The 26,022-nt window shown below is 39.3% G+C and overlaps 2 protein-coding genes across 10 annotated transcripts; both read right to left on the bottom strand.

Moving 5' to 3' along the window:
* Positions 1 to 1,743: 1,743 nt before the first annotated feature.
* On the bottom strand, positions 1,744 to 15,370 carry LOC149005617 (uncharacterized). Of its 9 annotated transcripts, XM_089168708.1 has the most exons (22): positions 15,176 to 15,370; positions 14,882 to 15,033; positions 14,151 to 14,755; positions 13,933 to 14,006; positions 13,350 to 13,839; positions 10,127 to 10,555; positions 7,697 to 7,776; positions 6,989 to 7,412; positions 6,404 to 6,862; positions 6,073 to 6,166; positions 5,918 to 5,961; positions 5,645 to 5,809; positions 4,498 to 5,508; positions 4,355 to 4,423; positions 3,500 to 3,598; positions 3,244 to 3,330; positions 3,048 to 3,137; positions 2,855 to 2,956; positions 2,599 to 2,733; positions 2,404 to 2,501; positions 2,242 to 2,317; positions 1,744 to 2,153 (listed from the first exon to the last, which is right to left on the bottom strand). In XM_089168708.1, exons 3-22 carry the CDS (start codon positions 14,715 to 14,717, stop codon positions 2,076 to 2,078), a joined length of 4,671 nt encoding a protein of 1,556 aa, XP_089024834.1. In that variant the 5' UTR covers positions 14,718 to 14,755; positions 14,882 to 15,033; positions 15,176 to 15,370; the 3' UTR covers positions 1,744 to 2,075. The 9 variants fall into 9 exon arrangements, with proteins under 9 accessions (XP_089024834.1, XP_089024828.1, XP_089024827.1 ...); XM_089168702.1 differs by having other exon boundaries at positions 5,645 to 5,961; positions 14,882 to 15,060; XM_089168701.1 differs by having other exon boundaries at positions 5,645 to 5,961.
* Positions 15,371 to 20,775: 5,405 nt separating this feature from the next.
* On the bottom strand, positions 20,776 to 23,015 carry LOC149005616 (uncharacterized). The gene is made up of 2 exons (XM_089135957.1): positions 21,503 to 23,015; positions 20,776 to 20,852 (listed from the first exon to the last, which is right to left on the bottom strand). Exons 1-2 carry the CDS (start codon positions 23,013 to 23,015, stop codon positions 20,776 to 20,778), a joined length of 1,590 nt encoding a protein of 529 aa, XP_088992083.1.
* Positions 23,016 to 26,022: the final 3,007 nt, after the last annotated feature.

Below are 26,022 nucleotides of genomic sequence, written 5' to 3'. Positions count from 1 at the left end.
AGAAAAATAAATCTGAATAAGTAACTTAATCAAATAATTTTAGTGTACGGATAATAACCAGTAAAAAAGGGGTATACCATATCCATATCCTATTAGTAATCAGATGGATTCGGATACCCCAAAAGAATGGAAATGCGAATTCGGAAGTGGATTTCGGTTATGCATTTACACCCCTAACTGCCATTAAAAGTTCAAGTAAAATAATGGGATGTGCAATGGTAGAGCTGAAAATTTTATAAATATAGAAAAATAAAAAATAAAAAAAATTCAAAGACATCCCAAAAGTATATTACGTTGGCAAAAACACCAAAAAATGTCTTTTAAAATGGCAACTGTCCTTTTTTTGTCAAAATAGTAAATTGAATTAGAGGAAAAACAAATATATCCTTAGTAACATTTTTTAATTAAAAGTTACAATTATATTTTGATCTTATTATATGTATAATAAGTTAATAACTTAAAAATATCAATATAGCTTTATCTTTTCTTCTTCTCCATCAAAATATAAGATTTCTTTACAACCAAAAATAATCTACAATTTCTTAAACAAAAAAAAAAAGGTAAATCAACCAATTTATTGGAGAAAAAAAATCTACGAACAAGCAAAAATTAAAGTAAAAATAGAAGAAGCTATTGCTTTTGGTTTTCTACGATTTTTTTTATATCCAACGCCTACAAGTGAAAAGAGGAAGGAAAAAGTGGGGAAAAAATAGAATAATGTCCCATGTGATTGGTTGTCGGAGGAATTCATCACTCGTGCACCTAAGCAATATTTTCTTGTAGATGCCATAGAGAATGAATGTGATAAGAGACTTTTAAGAAATAAAGAAACTAAGAAATTTATTCATAGCATACAATTTACCCATTAAAAATATGAGGAATATATCAACCGGACAAAATTTATCTTTCAAGAGCTTTGCAGCAAAAAAAACTTTGAACCGACTTGTTGTGACTCAGACATGATACAACGCTTGATTGAGATAGTAATACACAAACGAGGAAACACATGGGATTTGTTGACGAGGTTCGGCAAAGATTGCCTACGTCCCTGGATCTCGAAACGAGCTCAATTCCACTATGAAAATGCTCAGATGGAATTACAATACCTGCTCAATACATCAATTGAAGCTAGATCTATACATCAAACCTTGAAATCCAATGAAAATCAATTGAACAAAGCCGTGGAAGTCACCGGATTCTACCACCAAAGAGAGAGAAGAGAGAGAGAGACGGAAGAAACCCTTATCGTTTGCAATCTAAGTTTTCCCCCAAAAATGACCCAATAATACATAGAATAAACCAATCCCAAAACCTACTTGAAGCTTCCTGGTTCAATCAATAATAATTGGGCATAGTTCAAAGGGACTGAACCAAGAACTTAATAAACAAACCATGGTTCAACCTAAATAAATGGGACAATTACAAAATTACCCTCTCGAATTTCCCCCTTCATTTGTAATAGCAACTTTACAAATCCATAGTATAACCAAGCTCCAGGGAGGCAAATTGTAGAGGATTGGAATTCATCAGTAAGTCTTTACAATCATTATGATAGACTCAATCAGCATCCATCAATTGAACAAATAATTTATTGATCGTACATGAGAACTCTGGTAGAACCCATAAGAAAGAATGGAGCTTTCACTAGACATGTTGAAGATATTAAATTTTATATTTATGTTTTGAGAAAATTAATGTGTGTGCATTGCCTTCATATGACATATTACTTGTCTATCCACAAATGCACTTACGATGCTTCCCTTGAAGGGCCACACAATTTGACAATATCCCTTTTTTATATGTTTTTCATGTGTTCTTATGTAAGAAAGCCCTCTTTATAGAATCATGTAAGAATATAGCGCAATATTAATCACCATCTACCAATTTGATGCAAATAGCTTAGAAGTTAAAAAAACCAACATAATACTTCTGTTCATATAACATTTTTCAAAATAATGTTGAATTATCTTTGAGGAGGATAGAACAGTGAGAAGAAAATACCCTTGAAATATTTATTGGTACCCTGTCTAAATAAACATCCATATAATTTTACACCAAAAAAACGCCGTACATTGTTAATTTTTCTTAACTTTGTTTCCTTGGGAATTCAACAAGTCATTCTCGATCTGCTTTCGAAATACTCTAATCTTTTCCTACATGTTGAAGGTTAAAGATATAAATTATCTAACTTAAATTTATGATTATAAAAAAAACGCTCATAGATTGTAAAACTATGCTTACCTCAGAGTAATCTTCGTCAAACCATCCCTCATTCCAGCATTCCATGAACTTTAACATGTAGACACCACAATCATCCCTATAACAAAATTTCTTTGGGTTGTTAACATGTGACAAAACAAGAAAAACAATGTAGTTAAAACATAACACTAGAAAAGAACTTACATGTTTTGTTGTGATGGAACAAGAGGCCGATTTACTTCCCAATTAATAGAAAGACTATTCCCATAATTCAACATGGTTAGCAACTCTTCGCATGTTTCCTGTCATAAGTCGTTCGAAAGTTTAATCATTTGAGAAAGAAGAGAAAAACTATAGAATATAGAACTACAATATGCTTTCTTATAAAAAGGAGCAAACCGTTATTTTGTGTGTAATTTGTTGACAACAAGCAGTCTTTGATCTTTGTATAGAATCGAGAAGATGAAATTGTCTTTTCTTTAGATCTATCACGTATAAGAACCAATGGAACTCTACACACATGGGGATGAAAAGCTGCATACAATTTACCATAATTAATCATAGTATAAGAAAAAAAAGAAAAAAAAAACCATACCAAGGTACACTTAATCAAAAATAAAAAGGAAAATCAGATAAATACTTTTCAATAAATTACCAGGTCACATTTAATCAAGTGGTAGCCTAATTTTTCATATGCATAAAATGGTTTCAAATCTTCTATTGTCGTCTTAATGCATATACCTTTAATCATCTTTTCCTGTCATAATGAAAAATAAATAAATAAATAAACACACATAGTTAGTTCTGATCAACGTTTTTTAATATTGTATAAAAAAAGTAACACATACCCCAACATATGTGGGAAAGTAATGGCGTGATACACATCCATATGATTTGTTTTGGTTGAAGATTAGCATTTGACCGAAGACATCAACAACCTGCATGACCCAAAAAAAAAAAAAAAAAAAAAAAAAAAAAAGGAAATTTAGTAAGTTGTAAGCATACACAGTAGCAAGGAGTAATACTATGACATATGGAACTTACTGGAGATCCAATCCATTTTCGATCTTGCAAGGTAGAGAGTTCTTCTCGAGTTGCATGGAAGGATCCTATAGCTATCAAAATCTCTCTCTGTGAATGACAATTATGTCATATAATTAGAAAGACTTTCAATGAATCAAATGTTACTAGACATTAGATGTTGTTTACTTAAAGAAAAATAATAACACATTTGATCGACTAACAGATATATTAAGATAAAGAAAATGGAGTCTATTTAGGGGGAGGTTTCCATTTATACCTCATTGTTACTGCGGCAGAGGTGAGTTTGTTGAACTTCAACCTGCTCATGGCATCCTGAAGCTTGGGCCTTTACTTGACTGTTCACCTCCAGTATGCGCTGTAAAGAAAATAAATGTTTGCAATAAGTGAGCTTCTTCTATTTTGGGAGAAGACGATGATGGCTCCGGTATCACCAAGTGAATGTTTCTTATTTCATTTTCCTACAGGTAATTATTATCAGACTTATTAACCCAAAAGGAAATATATTATTAGACTCCATTGGTATAATAGGACCATGCTCAACCCACATTTCCATGGGAGAACTTTCCTGGCCTAGAGATAATTGTTCTGCTATCACCAATTGTTATCTTCCATTGGTTGGTGAATATAGCATTTATTGTTATCTTTTCCTCTTTACTATTTAATTAAGATCTAGTGTTGCATAATAAAAGGTGAGCTCCACGTTAAAAAACGGGGAGAGTGTTGGGCTTCATGCTGTTATGGCATTCAAACACATGCATCTCTAACAAACTCTTTCAATATGGAATGTTAGTAATTTTGTATCTTTTTAATTTTACATGAGGGTATTTAGGTCACTTAACTAATGAATCTAACTCAAATGTAACTCTAGATATACTAGAAAGGAAAAATAACTGACTCAAACATAAAATTTTCATCATTCTATTAAAATTAGTGAGCTGCTCATTTGAAGTTTTCCAAACTGGCCAAAATGGAATTGGGATTTTAGAACTAAGTTTAAACTTCTTACACTTATTATCATTACAATTATATTTTAACTATTTAATAAAGCTCAAGTACTTCACAGTATCACCCAAAAAAAATGCATTTTAAAAGAGGAAGCTAGAATTTATACCTCGACCATGATGCAATCGTGGGCAGTGTGTTGGGCTTCATGCTCTTTAAGGCATTCTTTTAATATGATCTATAAAATGAAGGTAATTAATAAGTTGCAATAGGCAAGTAGCTAATTAAATTTTAGATTTTCTCTATACTTACATTGCCATCTTCATTGGCCAACTTCCTCCAGATCAACTCAATCCTTCCTTTTTCATTTTCGATTTTTTCCTTCACATTAGTTTCCCTCACTCTTTTCTCCTCTAAACAATTCTTGAGTTCCTTAACCAAGTTTCTTAGCCATTCATTATCAATATTCACTTTTTTGTGATCCGAGCATATCACATCCCATTCAGTGATCTTGGCTTCAGATATGTTATCATATGTAGTAGCTTGAATCTGTTGAACTACTTTACATATTTGATCTTCCAAATGACAACGTGTACCCTTCCATTCAAGGATACAACTTTCAAATATGTCACCATATCGCTTGTAAATTGAATCAATTTTGTTACTTGCTACATCCACGTCTATCTTTCTGACCTCATTCTCAATATGCTCCTTCACAATTTTTTCCTTTTCCTTTTTCTCGTTGAAACAATCTTTGAGCACCTGAATGGAGCTCATCAGCCAATCATTATCAATACCCACCATTTTGTGTTCTCTGCAAATCTCATCCCATTCATTGACCATGGCTTCAGAGATGCTTTCATAATTGGAAGCTTGAATTTGTTGAATTATCTTACACATTTGAGCTATAAAAAATCTTTGTGTCTCCTTAGTTTTGATGAAGCTACTTTTGAAGATATCACCATAAGCAGTCATCAACTCATTACCTTGGTCTTGTTTGTACTCTTGTACTTCAATCTTTTGCTTAACAACTGCAAGAGTAGATAATTTAGACGGAGACGCTTGACCAGTTGAGGAATCTAACATTTCAGGAGTAGTTTTGAATGCATTGCTCAAGTCATCCGCAGGGCTTGTTTCATGGTTAGAGGCAATAATGGAACTGCAACTCGTATTCTCTATCGTACATTTTCCAACAAGTTTCCGTTGGCCCTCCAATGAAATTCCAACAATATTTGTTTGGTCAGTACATATACTTCCTACTTTAACTACATGAATTGAATCTTCTCCTCTTCCTTGTATAGTACCAACTTGTTTGATACCATTCTGTGCCAAGTAAAGCAACCTTAGTAATAGAGTAACGAAATTAAATACTAAAAGCATAATTAAATAGAATATATACAATAAAAATGAACTCTATTTAGAGGACATCATTTAAAATTTTTAGTTTTCCTTTTCATACCTCAGCAGAAATTCTAGTGCAGACCTTCTCTGGTGAAACCTTTTTAAGATCATTTTGAATCTGAATTTTAATATCTTGAGGAACATGTAGACAAGGTGCCGCATCCCCCTTTTCTTGATGACCTAAATGTTGCTTCATTCGATTAATCCCACCACCATAGTATTTCTGTTTGCAATAGTTACACTTAAAACCATTCTTGCCCTTTATTCTTGGGTGTTCAAAAGGTGTGCAATGTTGCCATGTAATGTCCTTTCGTTTAGTCCGAGCAGTTACCTTGTGTTTGATAGTAGATGAAGCATCAACATCCATAATTGAATCTGATAATATCCCAATTGTTTTAAAACAACATATGCATGAGAGTGTAAATAATTAATAGATAAACTAAACATCATTTATGTATGCATTCTTAATAGGATGAATTTCCTCACCTTCTACAGTAGAAAATATAACATTATTTCCTTCACCCACCACTTCATTTAAGAGATTATGAGACACATATTTCTCTTCTTCTGATGAATTTATCTGCACAAATCAAAATTTAGGAGTTCACAAATGGTTAAAGATTTCATAATTTATTGTTATTGTTATCTTTGAATATTTGTGACCATCTTGTTCTGTGCTTTGAAATCTTTATGAACTGAATATGGGCTTTGAAGACAGCTGGCAATTAAGTTGTTACCTCTGACTGTATTTAAAGCAAGAGTTCAAATTAAATCACATTAAATGGATGAAAAAAAGAGAGTAGGAAATGGTACTTACTGTGATTAGAGATGTTCTGCAGGATGAGTGGAGAACCCATTTGCCATTTACATATTCTTGATGGGCCCGTATATGTGACTTTGATACTTCTTTGAGCTTGTCGGACCATTCATTAGTTGAATAAAATATGCCTTCTTGTTTGAATAGAAATCTACATATTTCTCCCTTTCGCCATGCCTCTATACGGTAGTCATATACCTCGATAATATCACCCATATTGATCTCCAACGGTAGAGACGGAGGTGTAGGCCTTATTCGCGACGCATCCACATGCATTACTTCTTTTATTTGAGATTTAACATGATCAATGATATCAATTCGAACCTCAATATGGTTTTGGCATAATTTGGAGATGGTTCCTTTGAGCCACCCATAATACTCAAAGCTATAAACTTCAATCTCCTCTCCAACCTTAAGATGTCTCTCATCCATTTTTGTTTCCTTAAACATCTGTTGCTGCTAAAAAAAAAAAAAAAGAACTCTATCAACCAATAAAATAATAATTAATTGAGACATAAAAATGAAAATGATTAGATTATTTGAAAGTGAAACAAATAAATAGGAGAGTTTTCTCAAATTAATTACCTGCTGGGGGTGGACTCGTGGATCGGACTGAATCCTTATGTGTTCTTTCTTGTCTACAAGATGGCATCCTTTTGTAGGATGCAAAACATAATAATGAAAAACCCTCTCATCAAATGGTATGTCCATGACTTGCTGCACCTCCAAGATACATCCCACGTACCAAGCCTCATAATCTTCATCAAATGCCTCAACCTCATCGTGTAATTGGAATATATGATTTCTCTCTTCATTCATCACTTGGGGTTTAGACCTTATCATCGACAAATTATAAATCTTCTTCTCAAGAGGAAACCACGACATGGCTCGTAGTTTAACCTCAATTTCATTTCCTCGCAATTCCACTACGGTCCCTGGCCGCCAACTGCCTCCCATGTCATCTGTGAAGACCTCAACCTCATCTTCCGATTTCCAATCAGTTGTTAACCTTCCAATGTGGCCCCCCAATTAACAAAATTATAATTAACATATACTATTCGCATGGTTAAAAAAAAAAATTCATCTTCCGATTTCCAATCAGTTGTTAACCTTCCAATGTGACCCCCCAATTAACAAAATTATAATTAACATATACTATTCGCATGGTATTAAAAAAAAAAAAAAAAAAAAAAAAAAAAAAAAAAAACAACAACAACACAACTAAACAACTAAACTAGATAATGATCCTTCAAACCTATGATTCTCAAAATCACCAAGTGCAAAAATACAAACCTTGTTTTATTGTTGATACCATCATCAGCCGCATCATCATTAACCATTTCGGTTTTAGGAGGAAAAGAACGAGAAAAGTACTGTAATTATTCCAAAATTAAAGTAGTCAAACTTGGATGTTAATACTTAGCCAAAAGAAAAAGAAAAAAACTTAGATGATAGTATGCCAAAAGAAAAAAAAAGCTTCCAATTTACATACATACCATAGAAATAGTGGGTGGGGGTTGGGGAGAGGAAAGGGTGATACGCATTTACAGTAAGAATCCTTTCTGCGATATTCTAAAACCTTATCGATATTATAGTAAAAAATTTCCTTGATCGACTATATTTTAAAAGAAATGACAAGATTGTTTAGACAAATTATATAAATGTATTTTTAGATTTACCTACTACTTATTTTAATGTTTTTCATACCCAACCAACAAAATTTTAGCCTTAACCAAGAAAAATATCCTTTAAGAGTTTTTCTCTTACTAAATTAGTTATTATTTTTCACTTTTCTTTTGTTTTTAAAATTTTTAACAGTAATTTACTCTTACAATTCAATTATCAGTTGTCAGCTTTTAAAAAAATTTCTTTTGAAAAAAAATAGGCTTTCTAAAATAACTTTTTCTCTTGAAAAAATTAATTTTACAATAATGTATGTTATCCATTATATTTGATTTTCTACATTTTTTGAGTAGATTATTAAATTAGTTTTAAAACTTAGAGTAATATTTTTTAAATCAAGTCAAAATTTTCACAATAACTTTGTTATTAATTGTATTCTACATTTGAGAAAATTTCCTGATAACCAATCTACGGTCGCTTTAATCGTAAAATCAACATTTTTTACTGAAAAGGTCCTGGGTTCAACTCTTATGATGTCATATGTATTATTTCCAATCCTTTATATATAAAAAAGAACCCATGTACCAAAAAAATATTTTCCCTGATCTACTCTATTTAAATTTTTTTTTTATTTGATAAGGTTAGTTTCAAAAGAATTTTACACTAATAATCTTTAATACTTAAAAGATTTACTTAATTCCCTTTTAATGTCAGTTTTTTTCGCCCAACCAAATTTATGATCGAAACTACCAAAATTCTCATTTTACAGTTTTATCCCCACTAATTTACTCCTCAAATCCTAATAATCATTCATCATTTCTAAAAGCTTTTTAAATAAGTAGTCAATACAGCTTTAACCGTCGCAAAGTTTTAAGTTGTTTAAAGGGCCTGTTTGGTTACATGAATCCAGAGATTTGAAATCTCTGGGGTTCACAAATGGGAGATTACATCCGTTTGGTTGTGTGAATTCCTAGATTCATGAAATCTAGGGATTCACCTTTTTACACTAAAAATGTGAATCTATAGATTTATGGGTATGAGGTGAAATCCGGAGATTTCACCCCTACTATAAAAGCACTAAACATTTTAACCATGACTCTATAGATGTTTTTTCATGATGAATTTACATATTTCATTCCAAAGATTCAAGCTAATCAAACAGTTAATTTTATGAACCATAACCCCATAAATTTGAAATGTATAGATTTTTTAAGTCTTCAGACTCAAGTAACCAAACAGGCCCTAAAATAATTTACTCCTAAAATTATGTTACCTATGCTCATGCTTATTTATTTTTTAATAATTTAATCCAAAAAATTATAATGGATAATAATGGTTATCACGTGAATGACTTTAAAAAATATATATTTTAAATTCTGATTTTCAATAAGTCATTTTAGAAAAATTCACTCTTCAAAAATAATCTAAGACTTACTAAATAAGTCAAGGTCCTCTGCACGACTGCACCGAACATGCCCATACAACTATACACCAACACTTATACGCATGTCCATGTCAAGGTAGAGCAATGTAGGTCCCACAATCATGTGAGTGTGAGTGTACGGTTGTATAGGTAGGTTGGGTTGAGAGAATTCAAATTCTACTAACACTAACAAGGCAAAACAATGTAGGTTTTGTTAGAGTTAGGGTTTAAGCACAATGTTACTTAAAGCATTACACCCTGATTATCTAAATTGGAATACCTAGACCGTTGCTTCCAGCTAATATTTATAGAACCACACTGGATTCTATTGATAATTGAACTTTCCCACAAAGGCCCATTACACCATTAGATCGTAACTAATATGATGGCCTATATTAGAACATAAGTTGGGTATAACTTGAGTACCTCAACATAAGTTGGGTATGACTCAACTACCTCAATAGGTTCCACACTCATGTTAGTATTGGTGTATAGTATGAACAGGCTGTGTGAAGAAGATCCATGTTCTACTAAATATTGAGATACTGCGTATGAGAAATGACCAATGCGTTTACCAAAAAGAAAACAAAAGAAATGACTAATGCTATAAATAAAAAAAAAAAACAAAGTGTACATGCACGTAGGGAATAAAAACAAGTACGGTATGAACTAATTACCTCCATGAATGATGAATTTGTCCATTCATCTTCTACCAACTTTTGACAAGCTCTTAATTTGGACTGAGACACTGTAGTAAAAAGTATCATGTTGTCTTCAAAGGTCCCTGTTTTTATTGTATAAAATATGTTCTTCCCTCTACCATGTACTTCCCAGATCTCTGCTATCTTCCAAACATCAACACCTTCCTTTTGTACTTCAACAACTTCATACTCCTTGAAAATCTGATTCTTATTGTTCTTCACACACGGCTTTACTCTAGATACATCAAGAATTAGTCTGTAATCGATTTTCTCATTATAAACCTCAATTTGGTTTTTAAACAACTGTTTTATGGTTGAAGAAATCCATCCTTTCGTCTGAAAACTGTAGACTTCTACTCTAGCTTCTTCAGCTAGAGTTTCAAACTTTTTTCTCCGTTTTCGTGGCTGTAGGTTTCAAAACAAAATAAATAAATAAATAAATAAAATACTACGAACAAAAAGAATACAAAATAAGAAGAGATGCTGAGAATTAACATATATATTTTCACCAAAAAATCAGCAAATAAACGAGTTGTAAGTCTTCCATTATTGGATGAGTCCATTTGAGAGTTAAGAGTTAAGTTATTTCCTCCTGTTTAAAAACATCTCTCTAAAATATTTGTGAATATAATAGAATACTTTTATTCTCCTAAAAACTACAATTGCCAACCTATGGGTTTTTAGGAAGAGAGAAATTTTCAGACCGGTAGTTTTGTCAAGTTTTGAGAAGCAACTATTTGTCAAGATCGATTTTATTGGATCGCAGGGGGTAGTTCAATCAAAGTACTTAGTAGGAAACTCAATAGATTGAAGGGATGTCTCCACTCATGATCTAGAGAAAGGTTTCCAAATCTTAGTGAAGACCTGGAGGTTTTCAAAAAGTTTTGGAATAGACAAGGGTAGATCTAGGATTCAACAAGGGGATAAATAATGAGAGTTCAGATTACCACCCCATCAAAGGAGCACTGATGCTTTTTCACTACACTTAGTGTATGGGGCTCATGTATGCCCATTGGGGGCCCATCTTTGACTTAGTTTATCATATGCAGACATATACCCACATATTAAAAATATAGGGTAAATTATTGAGAATGACATTTTTATCTTTATAGAATATTGGTAAATTAAAGCACAAGTATCAAAACAAAAAAAAAAACATTATCAACATTACCCTTCCCCCCCCCCCCCCACTCCAGAAAGAAAAACATAATAAAAATTAAAAAAAAAGGAAAAAAAAAGAAAGAAAAAGAATAAAAAGCGTGATTTCAATAGTAGAAGGTTAAACGCAAATCAAACCAATTATGATGGTTAATTACGCTGCAAATTATATGTCATTCACAATATTAAATTAAATAAAATGAATAATAAAAAAAATCGAGAAAGAGAGACAATATAAAATCAAATAAAAAGGAAGGGAAAAAAAAAATCTAGAATGAGAGACAAGAAAATAAATCGAAAAAGCAAAAGAGAATTTCTAATTGTCGAGAAAATTTAGGAATAAACTCCAACATTAAGCTTTTTCAAATTTTCAATAAGCTGCATGTAGCGTGTAATGAAAGACGAGAGAAGAAATAGGGAAGCAAAGAGGAGAGAATAAATAGGAATGGAAAGAGAAGAGAATAAATAGGAAGACATTTTTAGTATTAAATTGTTTTTTAAAATTTTAGGTATTTAACTGTTCCAAATTTTCCTATCCATTTAAGGGGAGACAAATGGGATTGTAGTGCACCTAGGCTAGGGTCACAATACCTCCAAGCCAACGTCAAAGGACAAATGACAAAATAGGGGGTAAATATCAAACCCACAACCCAAAAGCAAAGAAGAATTTTTCCACAGGAGAAGGAAAATAGAACAAGGCAATGGGAAAAGTGAAAAGGAGGAAGTAGAAGGAAATGGAATGGAAAATTGCAGCAAAAGAGTTAAAGACTTGCTGATTTAGGTGTATGGTTCACAAAGGAGAGGAGTTGCTGAGCTTGCCCAAGGTTGAAGACGATGCAGATAAAAGTTGTACTCCAATTCCACATGCGTGAGATGGAGAAAAGAAGCAAGGCTTGGATATAAATAGGAATAAAAGATCCAATCTAAGGTTGCACTGCAAATGATGATAAATACAAAGTGTTTGTAAAAGTACCTAAGAAGAACAAGGAGACGAAGAATAGAGAGAAGATGTCATCTCATCTTTGGAGCCCGATGGACAGAGGTAATGGATGTTGTGAGCTTTACTTCATCTCTTGGCTTTTGTCATTTGGATTATATATATCCACTTTATATGCTAGATAGGTTGCATTACTACCGTAAGCCTATGATAGATGTGCTTTCTTGTTGGGCAATGCTATAAGCCAGTTTGTATACTTGGTTACTAGGGGGTCGTATGAAACCATTGGGGATAACACACTTACCTCTATTGTTAAGATGGGAGCATGTTAGATATCATGAGTCATGGGTGTGACCAAAAAATCTTGTGTGTGGGTACGGTCTCTTGGACTTGTTCTAAGTAAATGGGTAAAAGACTTAGCTTTTGTATTTTCAAAAGTGGAAACTAGTGATGAGTAGATGCTAAGGTTTGAGTAACCATTACTCCATAGGTGTATACAACTTGCCCAACCATGTATACCTTGTGTGTTTTGGATGTTTGCTTGCTCTTGTATTTGAAGTGTGTGATTTGCAGGATAGCTGTAAACTCTTGGTAAAGCCTTTGAGTCTAGCTCGGATGCGTATACGGCTGTATTTATGCGTACTGTTATATGTGACTTTATGAAACACCACGAAATACTGAAAAGTAGACAGCTTACAAAGTTTCAAGCAAATAATACAAGATAACGGTATGAAAGTTCAATACGACAGTGTGCTTAACTGAAAATCTACAACATTGTTTGTGAGATAGCTTTTAGCAACAAAATGTCATTATATTGGGGTTCATCTATGGGAACAAGGAAATAGTTGTGAAAAGAAAATTTTGTGACTTTGATTCACACCTCACCCAGCCCTTAGTGCAAACCTAGTAACAACAAAATGTAACCTCCCTAAAGTTAGGGAAAATGTCAAACCTAGTATTTTTTATTGCAGGAGGTCACAACAATTATTATAAGACCCATGGGTTTTTTGGTTTAAGCTTCCATAGGGGTCTCCTTTCGAACACTAAGATCCCATAAAACATAAATAAATAAATAAAAATAGAATAGTGGAGGAGACAAAATACCTGTTGTTTCTTGTATGACGTTGATAGTTGTTGTGGTTGAATCCAATTATCATTGATCCATTGTTGAGGAAGCCTTAAACTTTCATCTGCAAAAATGACCCCTTGTTCTGGAATGAGGATGCTGTAAAATTGTTCATCATTCTCAACGTGTATCTCGAAGACCTCTCCCGCAACCCAACTTCCCTCGCCAAATGAACTATGTTTCTGAAAAGCTTCTACCTCTTGGTGCAAATTAAATGTGATATTCTCATCCTCCTCCTGACCCTTTGGTGGTGAAGGCCTTACTAGTGACACATCATATAACTGGGTGACCATTTCTGGTAAACCTGTAACCCAAGACCAAATATGGTGTGCAACTTCAATTTGACCGTCTCTTCGAATGTCCCTAATTTTCCCAGGCGTCCACCAACAATTTATAGAATGTGTAGAAACCTCAACATCATCCTCAATGCTAAGTCGTGGGTGTGATGATTCACCTAATCCTTTACACCTTGACAAGTCACGATAAAAAAGAAATTAATCTTTATCAAAGAATTAAAGAAATGCAATGGTAAGTCAATTATATTATAATGAAGGAAAATACCTCTGTTTTGGTGAGGAGTAACATGTTAGAGTAGAGGAAGAATTCCCGGTCTTGTCATTGATAACAACAGAGCGCTGCATGCATTGAAAAAATCCTAATGATAACTGGTTACCGGACCAAGACCATGCATTTTTTTTTTTTTTATTTCTCCTGAACCTGAGGATTTTATTTATTTTTTGCTAAAAGAAAAATAAAATAGAAGATACTGAAGTACATACTTGATTACTGTTGTTATAATGCAAAGGTTGACGTGGTCTTAGAGGAAGAACCCATTTTCCATCCACCCATTGCCGATGTACTCGTAATTTTGACCTACAAACTGCATCCAAATTTTTTCCGAAATTCCAACACGAATCATGCAGAAATTGGACTGAATAAAAGATGGTTTTATCCGTCCGAGCAGCTGCTCTGACATTATGTTGATGACGAGGAAGATGATGGACTTCCCAGACCTTGCCAGGAACCCACCAGTCATCATATAAAAGTATGTCAACAACTTGGCCTTCTTCAAAGATCCGATCATTTTCTTGGTCAGGAGTGGGCGGCAGAGGTCTGATTTGAGAAGCTGTAACACGCATTCGCCTCCTATTAATCTCCCATGCGGTTCTGGTCTCTACCTCATACTCATACTCATACTCATACTCGGATTCACATCCAGATCCGTACACCGCCAATATGCTCGCATGAACCCATCCGACAGCATCAATACCCGGATATAGTTGGTGTTTCTTTACAAAGAAGACCTCGACTTCATCTTTGACATTAAACTGCTTGATCACCTCCATTTCAGTGTTTCTTTTCTTTGGCTAATCAACAACCAACCCTGCCCAGTTCAAGTCACTCTAGATGTTATTATAAAAAAAAACGAAAATGGACACAAATCCATAATAACTAAGAAAAAGTGGTATGAGTATTACATAATAATTATTCTTCATTATAAAGGACTGACCTGAAAGGCTGAAACTGATCTGTCTCCGATATCCCAAATCGTTGATCACTTTCCGACAATAAACTGAAATTGATTGACCAACTCAAATAAATTTATGTGTTTCTCCGTGCGAGTAATCTACAGCCAGCCCCTTCCTGTTCAAGTCATTCAACCTGATTAAGAAAGGAAGAAAACCAGCACTAAAACAAAGATAAGAAAGTGATCGATCAAACAAATCAACCAATAATAACTAACAAAAAGAGGCACGATAGATCGAATGATCCCATATTTATTCACTATAAATTAATGACTCACCTGAAACTGAAATTCTTCCGTCTCCAGAACCCAAATCGGTGATCACCTCTGTATTTCTTCACTCTTAATTCCAAAACCAGGTCCAATGAGCACCACGATGCTCGTCCTGTTGAACTTGAAAACAGAAGATAAACATAGAGGAAGTCTCTCCGCTTTCCCTGTTATCTCTATTGCAGCAGCTGGGCAATGGCGAAAATTCTCTCTGCTTTCTGCTATTTTGTCCTTCTTTTATACCCATAAATATATAATAAGAAAAAGGATCCAATTCTTCTCAAAGGTTACGAAGTTTCCGGGTTCCTGCACATGTGCGTCATCGGGTCTCATAAAACTGCAATGATTTACTGTGGACTTTACCTGGCTGCGTTTGTTTGCAGAGGTAGGGTAAAAAAAAAAAAACATATGGGTCCCATGTATAGTGGGGTGAGGGAAAAATAAAAGAAAGGGTTTTGTGGACAAGTAATAGAGTAAGTCCCACTTTTTATTTTTTCCAACTTTCCCACAAAGTCCCACCAAATATGTAGGGTTTTAAAATGGCATGGGGGAGGCGGCCCCCCACACCCCCCCCCCCCCCCCCCACCCACAAACCACCAACACAAATAATAAAAGAGGGAAAGGAGAAAATAATTTATAAACCCCCCCCCAAAACAAACAACAAACACCACCATCCAACCCCCAACCAAACAAATAAAAAATGAAAATTGTTATAATTTAAAAAAAAAAGGGGGGGGGCCTGGGCCCAAGAGAACCCCCCCCACAGGGGGGGGAGAGAAAAAAATAAATACATCAGGGCCCCCAGGGGGGCGCCCCCCCCCACCCCCCAATCTTAAATTCATATTATCAAGGTAATTGATGCGGATCAATTATGCTTCTGGATCCGACTGAGCCTCCTCTCGTATCCGGGACGATGAGTCCTGCAAGAAAGGTTAGATGCGGGCCGGCTTGTGTGCCGGGCAGCCGCCTCCGATGGCAAAGTTAGATGATGAACCGAATGAGGTCTCGTGCAAAAGCTACCCAAGATTATGCTCAAAGTGTATTAGTTGCTTACCGGAGGGGTTGATCTGTGCATTTATAGTGTGGGTGTTACCTTTTATGTATTTGGTAAGTTAGCCAAACAAGGGCTGATGTTTCTCCTCGGATCATGCTCCCTTGTCGTTGGTCCCATTCAATCAGCTGCCGAGTTGACCTTCTATAACAAGGATGATTGCTATATCTGTGGCGTACGTTGCGCTTTTGGTTATAGAAGATCGGCATCCTTCCCGATTAACCGTAATGTGGAGCCCCATTCGGCCCGGACCCGATCACGTTCCGTCCTGTTAGAACCGGGTGTAACCCGATTAATATGGCGATGCGTATTATTCGGGTTATACCCGTTTGGTGCCCATCTTTCCGTATCATAAGCCCCCTATCCCGATCGTTGCTTGCGGGGTTCGGGATAGTTAAGTGGTAGGAATGAGTTGTGCCTCGGGAGATTCCACGAGCTCCCTTTCCTCGGGACATTCCAGGAATACCCTTTAATGGGCGCATTAAATGCCTGCGCACTAAAGTGATCAGCCGTTTTTTGTAACGGCTGTCCTCGGGACTTCGCCCAACCCCGGGATTGACACGTCGGTGGCTAGGCGTAGGCTCATAATGAGAGCCTCGGGGAGGCGCGACCGTCTTCGCTTTGTAACCGTTGATCGTCAAGAGTCGTAACCGTCCCGATCAAGAAGTGTAACGCCTCTTCCGGCAATATAAATAGGGGCCTTTCCCTTCATTTTCTTCCCACTGTTTTCTTCGCTCTCGACTTAGCGACGCTCCCGACTGACTTCTGAAGCTCCTCAAGCCTTCCCTGCTTTTAATCAGTAAGTTTCCTTTTCCTTATGGCCCCGAGGAGATATAAGGCCCCGAAGAAGCCAAAAGTAAGCTTGAGAGGGTTTAGGTATCAGAACAAGGTTCCCGTTCCCATCTACCGTGATAGACGTCGTCGGGCCGAGGGTTATACCAGTGAGGGTGATAGCGATCAAACAAAAAAGTACAATCTGACCGGGGATCGCCTGAAAGAACTCCACGAGCAATCTTCTGATGAGGAGAAATCCAAATCTAATAGCCGCTCAACCCAGACGACGATCCCCGACTCTATGATGAGATCCAAGAGATGTTCCGTAAGGACAAAGAGAGGCAAAGCGATGCAAGCCTTGACTTCATCCCTCGTACCCGATGAAGTGGAAGGGGAAGTAGAGACCGGGGTAGAGGCAGAGGAAGAGGCCGAGGAAGAGGCCGAGGTTGAAACCATTCCAAGTGTAGATTCCCGGGAGGGTCCCGATCAAAGTTTCAATTCGAACCCTGCCCCTGTTTCTGATTCCGCCACTCCTTCTGCCCAGAGTGCCCTAAGACCTGAGTCTACGGCCACTTCCCGGATCCCCCCGCTCGTATCTTCCCAAGCCTTCCTTCGGACAGATGTCCCATCTACCTCCCGTGTATCCAGATCGAAGGCTCCCCCTCGACCGCCCTTTCAACGTCCTAGCGGTTTTCGGGGGCCATTCCCCGTAAACCCGATGGTAAGAAACTCGACTCCGCAGCCTTAGAAATCCTTCGAGCCGAACCCTTAACTCCCCGGCACATTAATTTTGTCCGTAACTCCTCGGGACCCCGAATTCTATCTCTCGCTCCCCGTTTCCCGAGGATCCGGATAGATTCTTGGGTAGTTTTGGTATTCCTGAGGGATATCAGGTTATTATCCCGACTGATAGCCAAAGAGTGAATAGTCCTCCCGAGGGATTCTATCCCTTGTATTATGATGCCTTTATCGGGGGGTTACGTCTCCCGTTGCATGATCTTTTCATAGATGTGCTTGAGCATTATAAGCTCAGCCCTTCCAACTTGAGCCCCAACAGTTGGAGGATTATGATCGGGTTTGTTGGTTTTTGTAAGTCAATAGGGGTCTTCCCTACTTTCGGCTTATTCCACCATTACTACTCCCTTCATCCTCACAGCCAACGCGGTTGGTTTTTCCTATCCAAGAGAATTTCCCCTTCTCAAGGGAACTTTATCTTAAAGGATTCCCTCCCGTCTACCACCAAGAAATGGCGGGAGTTTTACCTCTTCTTTAAACCACCTTCTCCCGAGCCTTTCCGTACTCAATTCCAAGAAGTCCCCAAGGGGAAGATCGACCGTCCGAATATCCCCTGTCGCCCTTCATCCCGAGGAGGAAGACTATATTGATATAATAAACTCGGTTGACGATGACGAGCTCGCAGTCCATGGGTATTCCATGGAGTACGAGTCGGCTTCTTCAGCTATGGGGTTTCTCCCCGAGTAAGTCTCTTTTTATTGTTTTTGTGTCATCTATGTTGTGCTGACCTCGATACGTACTCTTCGTTTTTCAAAGGAGTCAAAATATCTCTGAAGATGATCTTCCCGGCAATGGCGCTCGGGAACATGGACGAGGCAAGGAGACGGAAACTTGTGCCTACAAGCAAGCCTCCTTCGGGAGTACTCAAAAAGGCCCCCACTCAAGTTCCCGCGGCTGCCAAGGCGATAGCCCCTCCTCCTAGGCCATCTCCGGACAAGAGTCTAAAGAAGAAGGCTCCTTCCTCGGGAGCTGAGAAGCGTAAAGGAGACGGCGTTCCTCGTCTCTCGAAAAGGGTTCGTATCGACGAACCAGCTCGGGAGGTTGCCCCTCCTCTTCGGCTGGTGACCTTGGTTTCAACTCCGTTTTCAGTGACTCGGAGTATGCCGAACAGTGGCTAAATGAGGCCACTAATGATGCGGATGCAACATATCTGTGCAACCTCCCGAATAGGGAGTTTTTTAATGAAGGATTCAGGTACCTGTCTTTCTTCCTTTTTCTCCCGAATCACTATTATCAATCTTCTTACCCGGTAATCTTTCTTCGATACCGTTGGTGCTGTGGTGCATTTTTTTCCGAGTCTCTTCGTAGGGCTCGGGACCAAGCAAAGCGATTAGCGCCGGCCGAACAGCTCCACGGGGAGTCGAACGTTCGGGCCCGCACCGCTATTACCGCCAAGGAGGAGGCGGAGAAGAAATCGAAGGACGCCGAAGAGAAAGCGGCCAAGCTGAAGAAGGAAAGGGATGTCCTTTCCAAAAGCAAAAGCAAGTACAAAGGGAAGGTCAGTGACCTGGAAGAGAAAGTCGGGAAGGTGTCTGAAGATCTGAGGGCGTCTAAAGCCCTCTTATTGGCGGAGAAGAATGAGAATGCCCAGCTGAGAGACAAGTTGAAAGAGCTGGAGTCCTCGGGTACAGGAGCTTCAAGGCGAGGTGTGCTGGAGGAATACTTCACGACTCCAGAGTTCAAGAGTCTCGTTCTGGCTGTTGCTACTCCCTCCTTTAGGAGAGGTATGCGAGTTGCCTTTAAGAAGGCTCTGGAGCAAACTGATCTTCCTCGTCCCCGAGAGCTGGAGAAGCTGTTGGACCCTCTGATTTACGATGAGCTCAAACGCCCTCGTCCCGAAGGCCTTCCCGAGCTTGAGGATTTCCCTTTTCCCGATGCTGTGGATTATATTGATCCTCTTCCCCAACCCTCTCCTGAAGACGAGGTAAGAGAAGAAGGTGAAGATGAAGAGACAACAGCTCGGGAAGGAGATAGTGAGCTGCCGGAGGAGCATGATCGGGGCGAGGAAGAGATCCAAGGTTCCCCTGCCAATACTGTAGGCATGCTGGAGTCCCTAGAGGGCGCGACTGAACCAGCTGTTGGAGAAGACCTTCCCGGGAGTCCTTCAGTTAAAATTGATTAAGTCTTAATGCTGAATATTGTAATCTTTTTATGAATGAATCAAGTTTTTATTTTTTTATTTTTGTTGTTCATGAGCTACCAAACAAGTTTTTCTTGGGGATTATCGAGATAAGCCCGAGTGATTTGTATAAACATACATACGAATGGTATCTCTAAGGAAAGATGCAATTTTCCTCAAAAAAGGAGTAATTAATCAAACGGGAATGAACCCGAGTGAGTGGTATCTTTCAGAAAAGATGCAATTTTCCTTAAAAAAGGAGTAATTAATCAAACGGGAATGAACCCGAGTGAATGGTATCTTTGAGAAAAGATGCAATTTTCCCCAAAAAAGGAGTAATTAATCAAACGGGAATGAACCCGAGTGAATGGTATCTTTTAGAAAAGATGCAATTTTCCCCAAAAAGGAGTAATTAATCAAACGGGAATGAACCCGAGTGAATGGTATCTTTGAGAAAAGATGCAATTTTCCTTAAAAAAGGAGTAATTAATCAAACGGTAATTAACCCGAGTGAATGGTATCTTTAAGAAAAGATGCATGTTCCTTCAACTAGAGTTGATCAAGCGGGAATGAACCCGAATTTATTGTATCTTCCTTAGAAAGATTTGATCTGGTAAAATGTGAAGTCACAAACGGAATTGACCCGATGTCTATAGTGGTTATTGGTAGAACTTCTTCAAATTTGTGGAATGCCATGAACGATCAATCGGGCTACCGTCTTCTATTCTCTTCAGTCGATATGATCCCGGCCTTGTTTCTTTTTCCACCAGGTAAGGCCCTTCCCATGTTGGAGCTAGCTTTCCTTGATTTCTTGGGTCTGAAGCCCCTGTTCGTCTTAAAACCAGATCTCCCGATCTATATCTTCGGTTGTTAATCCGAGAGTTGTAGTGTTGTGCCGCTCTCCTTTGATACAATAGATTTTTCTGTTGTGCTTTTGTCCGGGATTCCTGCAAAAGATCTAAATTCTCCCTGAGCCCTTGATCATTTTGTTGTTCATTAAACGTATCATAACGCAATGATCCAGCCAATACTTCCACGGGAGCTAGGGCCTCAGTCCCATAAGCTAAACAAAAAGGGGTTTCGCCAGTTGGGGTTCGCACCGTAGTTCTGTATGACCAGAGGACACTCGGGAGTTCCTCGACCCACATTGCCCGATTATCTTCCAACCTTTTTTTGATCCCATCGAGAAGTGTCCTGTTGGTGACCTCAACTTGCCCGTTGCTCTGGGGGTAGGCAACCGAAGCGAATCGATGTTCTATATGGTACCTCATACAAAAGGATTTGAACCCGGCGCCTTCAAATTGTTTGCCATTGTCCGTCACTAATATCCGGGGTATCCCGAACCTATATATTATCTTCTCTTGAAAAAACTTTTCCATCTGTTTCTCCGTGATGGAAGATAATGGCTCAGCCTCGACCCACTTTGTGAAGTAATCTATTGCAACCACCATGTACTCCCGATTCTTAGGAGCTTTCGGTAGTTTCCCGATAAGGTCCATTCCCCACATCGCAAATGGCGTCGGGTTGGAGACGGATATCATGGGGACCGCTGGTAACTTTGGGACATTAGCGTGTTTCTGGCATCGTTCGCACTTACGGACATATTCAATCGCGTCCTTTTTGTAATGTAGGCCGAATATTCCCGACCTTAATACTTTTTGTGCCAACGCCTTCCCGCCCATATGTGCACCACATATGCCTTCGTGGATTTCAGCTAGGGCGTAACTCGCTCGGGATGGCCCAACACATCTTAAGAGGGGATTCGTGAAGGACCTCCTATACAGGTGTTCCCCGACCATGGTGAACCGAGCGGCTTGATTCCGAACTCTTTTTGCTTCCTTTGGTTCAGTCGGGAGAATGTCATCCCGAATATACGCAATCAGAGGTGTGGTCCAATCTGGTTCCTTGCTGATCTCAAAGGTTTCTAGTTCTTGGATACTCGGGCTATTTAATTCTTCAATGTAAACCGCCGAGTCCAAGTTTTTGTAACTTGCCATTGACAGTCGGGAGAGTTCATCTGCATTTTCATTCTCCTTTCTTGGTATCTGTCGGTATGTTACCCGTTCAAAGAAGGTTTGAAACTGTCCAACCTTGACCAAATATTTAGCCATTCTTTCATCCTTTGCTTCATACTCCCCCCTGATTTGGTTGACAACCAATTGAGAATCACTTCTTACTTCCAGTTCCCGAACCCTGAGGGCTCGGGCCACTCGCAAGCCTGCTATGACAGCCTCATACTCTGCTTCATTGTTTGAGGCTGGGAATTTGAATCTTATTGCATAGCTGATAGTGAAGTTCTCGGGACTACAGAGGGTCAAGCCTGCTCCCGATCCTGAAACACTGCTCGAACCATCAACATGTAGAATCCACAACTCGGATTCTCCATCCGTCGGCATTTGGTCATTTTTCTGTGGTATAGTGCTTTCGACAACAAAGTCGGCCAACACCTGGGCTTTTATGGCTGTCCTCGGCCTAAACTCAATCTGGTACTCGCTAAGTTCCACAGACCACCCGACCATCCTCCCTGCTACATCAGGCCTTTGGAGTATTTTCTTTAATGGGAAGTTAGTCGGGACTATTATCGGGTGCGACTGGAAGTAGGGCCTTAGTTTTCGTGATGCCACGAGAAGCGCCAACGCCTGCTTATCAATGTCCGGGTACCGTTTTTCAGCATCTATAAGCACATGGCTCACATAGTAGATTGGATTCTGAACGGTATCACCCCGAACCAAAACTGCACTGACCGCCGTTGGCGAGATTGCCAGATAGATCATAAGAGCTTCCCCAGACAGAGGTCGGGCCAAAACAGGTGTTGTCCCGAGATATGTTACAAGATGATCGAAGGCCTGTTGGCATTCTGGTGTCCAAGTGACTGTTCCCGAACTTGACGTAGTCTTCAAGGCTTTGAAGAACGTGTTACACTTTTCCCCAGCTCGGGATATGAACCGATTCAAAGCGGCCACCCTCCCGGTTAAACATTGGATTTCTTTTATGGTAACTGGTGGTGTCATTTTGATCAGTGCTTGAATCTTTTCTGGATTAGCCTCGATTCCTCTCTCGGGAAACCATGAACCCAAGAAACTTTCCCCGAGGAAACCCCGAAGGCGCATTTTTCGTGGTTCAAAGCATTCGGTATGTCCTGAGAACATCAAATGTCTCTTCCAAGTCAGCCAAATGTCCTGCCCGAACCAAGCTTTTTACAAGCATGTCGTCTACATATACCTCCATGTTCCGCCCGATTTGCCTTTGAAAAATCCTATTGACAGCTCTCTAATAAGTTGCCCCTGCATTTTTTAACCCGAACGGCATTACTCGGTAGTAATAACTCTCCCGATCAGTCATAAAGGAAGTGTGTTTCTCATCCTCCCGACTCATCAAGATCTGGTTATATCCCGAGTATGCGTCCATGAAACTAAGGACTTCGTGACCAGCAGTGGCATCGATCAGAAGATCAATCCTCGGGAGAGGGTAGCAATCCTTAGGGCAGGCTTTGTTCAGGTCAGTGTAGTCGGTACACATTCTCCATTTCCCATTTGCTTTCTTAACCATAACTACATTAGCAAGCCAGGTCGGGCATTCGATTGGTTCTATGAAACCCGACCTCTCCAATTTTTCAACTTCGACCCTGATTGCCTCATGCTTTTCAATCGCAAAATTTCTTCGTCTTTGGATGACCGGGGTTGCATCCTTCTGTATCCAGAGTTTGTGCTCTGCTACCCGTCTGTCTATCCCGGGCATATCATTTGCTGACCATGCGAAGATATCCGCATTATCACACAAGAACCGGGTAAGTTCTTTCTTGAAATCGTCTGGCTGCTCTGAGCCAATAAACGTTCCTCGGTCGGGAAAGGATTGACTAAGTTGGATCCTTTCCAGCTTTTCCACGGGTTCCGCCCGTTGCATGCTTTCCTCATCACGATCATCCCGAACCTCGACGTTCATGGCCGTTCCCGAACTTTCTGGCTTACGCTTTTCCTTCAAATAATTTGTATAACATTGTCGGGAGGCCGACTGATCTGAGCAACACTCCCCGACTCCTGATTCGGTCGGGAACTTTAACTTCATATGCCTGGGGGACACCACCGCTTCGAGTGCGTTCAATGTTGGTCGTCCCAGAATGACGTTATATGCCGACAGTTCCCGAACCACCATGAAGTTCACCCGAACCAAAGTATCTCGGGGTGACGTTCCAACTTTGAGATCCGGGATGGATCGTTCCTTCCGCCACCGTGGATGATCCTCGCAAAACCATACAGTGGCGTTGATGATGGTGTTAACAAATCATCAGCCAACTTTAATCTTCCAAGGCATCATACGAGATGAGGTCGACAGAGGATCCTGTGTCCACCAGAACTCGGTGAACTTCCCGGTTTGCTATTTTGACTTTGATGATAATCGCGTCATCATGTGGTGACGTGACACCATCCAAGTCAGCGTCCGTAAAGGTTATAGGCTCGGGACATACTGGATTTTGCCTTTTCTTAGGCAAATGAACTGCCCCCACGAACCGAGCCTTTTGTTTTGCCTTTCTGATCGACTCCACAGTTGGTCCCCCCATAATGACGTACACAGGTGTTTCTTCCCGATCAACCTTCTCTTTTCCTTTGTCCGCTTTTTTGTCAAGCTCTTTTGGACTTGGGGATCGACCTCTTTTCTTTGGCGCCGGTGAATATGCTTGGCTCTTCCCCGACTGCCTTACATATTGACCCAACTTTCCTTGTTGAATCAATTTCTCTATTTCAAACTTCAAATTCCGACAAGCATCCGTATGGTGGCCGTAATCTTGGTGGAATCGGCAATATTTTGTCATATCCCGATCCTCTGGAGGTGCACGTATCTTCCCGGGCCATTTCAACTCCTTTTTATCCCTAATATTCATCAGAATCTCTGACGGCTTTGAGTTTAAAGGAGTATAGTTTACTTGTTCACGCTTCCAGTTACTTTTTGGCCTCTGATGCTTGTCACTCGGGGATGGTTTTTCCTCACGATCTGATCTTCTGTCCCGATCTGATCTTCTGTCCCGATCTGCCTTAACCCGAGCGTCTATCACTTCATAGACACTGGCTTGCTCTTGACACCTGCGTAACAGCATGCCGTACGTTCTTGGCTTGTCCGTCAGCAAGACTTCCAGAAGCCTTTGGTGAGTAATGCCACTCCAAAGCGCACTGTATGCTACTTGATCATCAAGCTCCTCGATCTCGATGGCAACTTCATCAAACATTTTCAGATAATCCCGAATGGACTCATTCCGGCCTTGTCGTATGCCAAAGAGACTGTCGGACGTCTTTTTACTCCCGATCGCGCTTCGGAATCGAGCTATGAATTTTTGGGCCAACTCCCGGAAATTATTTATTGATGCCGGGCGTAGACTACTAAACCATTTAATAGCCGGGCCCTTAAGTGACGCTGGAAAAGTTCTGCAGAGCAATTCATCCTCCCGACCTAGCACCGTCATTACCGATTTAAAGTAGCTAATATGCTCCTTTGGATTTGTTTTCCCTTCAAAAGGGGTGAAGGTCGGCATGATAAAGTTCCTTGGGAGAGGCATGTTCATGATTTCGTCTGAGAACGGCTCCCGATCTACTACGTCAAGATCCTCGTCATGATCCCGATCTTCCAATTTTCGCTCGCCCTCGGCCACTCGCCTTCGCAGTCGGTTCTGCCTTGTACCCTCCTCATCTGATTCGGCACGTTCCTTTTTTGAGCGAGGGTTTGTAGTCTCCTTCCTTTGGGATGGTGCCCGAGAGGTCGAAATTCTCGACCTTGAAGGTTGGGGTTGGCTTTCCCCTTCTTCCTCCTTCTCTACAATCTCATCGACCTGTTCCCGACTATACCTGGGGGGCAAGGACCCTGTTTTAGGCGGCAACGAAATGCGTTCTAAAGCACTGATCCTTGTCCCATTAGGCGTGGTTTGGCGCTTGCTACGATCAGGTTGTATTTCCCTTTGTTCCCGAGTAATTTTTGTTCTCGGGATGCGCCTTGGATGTCGGGCTCCTCGCACCGTCCTGAAGGCTTTCATTAGCCTTCCAGACTGGGTATTACGCCTTGGTCCTTGGTCAACCCCAATTTGATGCACTAAACCACGTAATACCCCTTGCATTTCAAGCATGCCTTTAC

Source organism: Hakea prostrata, chromosome 9 (assembly GCF_041222555.1).
Source record: "Hakea prostrata isolate BN-2017 chromosome 9, UWA_Hpros_2, whole genome shotgun sequence".
In the NCBI taxonomy this organism is placed as follows: domain Eukaryota; kingdom Viridiplantae; phylum Streptophyta; class Magnoliopsida; order Proteales; family Proteaceae; genus Hakea; species Hakea prostrata.
The sequence above is the reverse complement of the archived record's forward strand: the minus strand, read 5'-3'. Positions and strand labels throughout refer to the sequence as shown.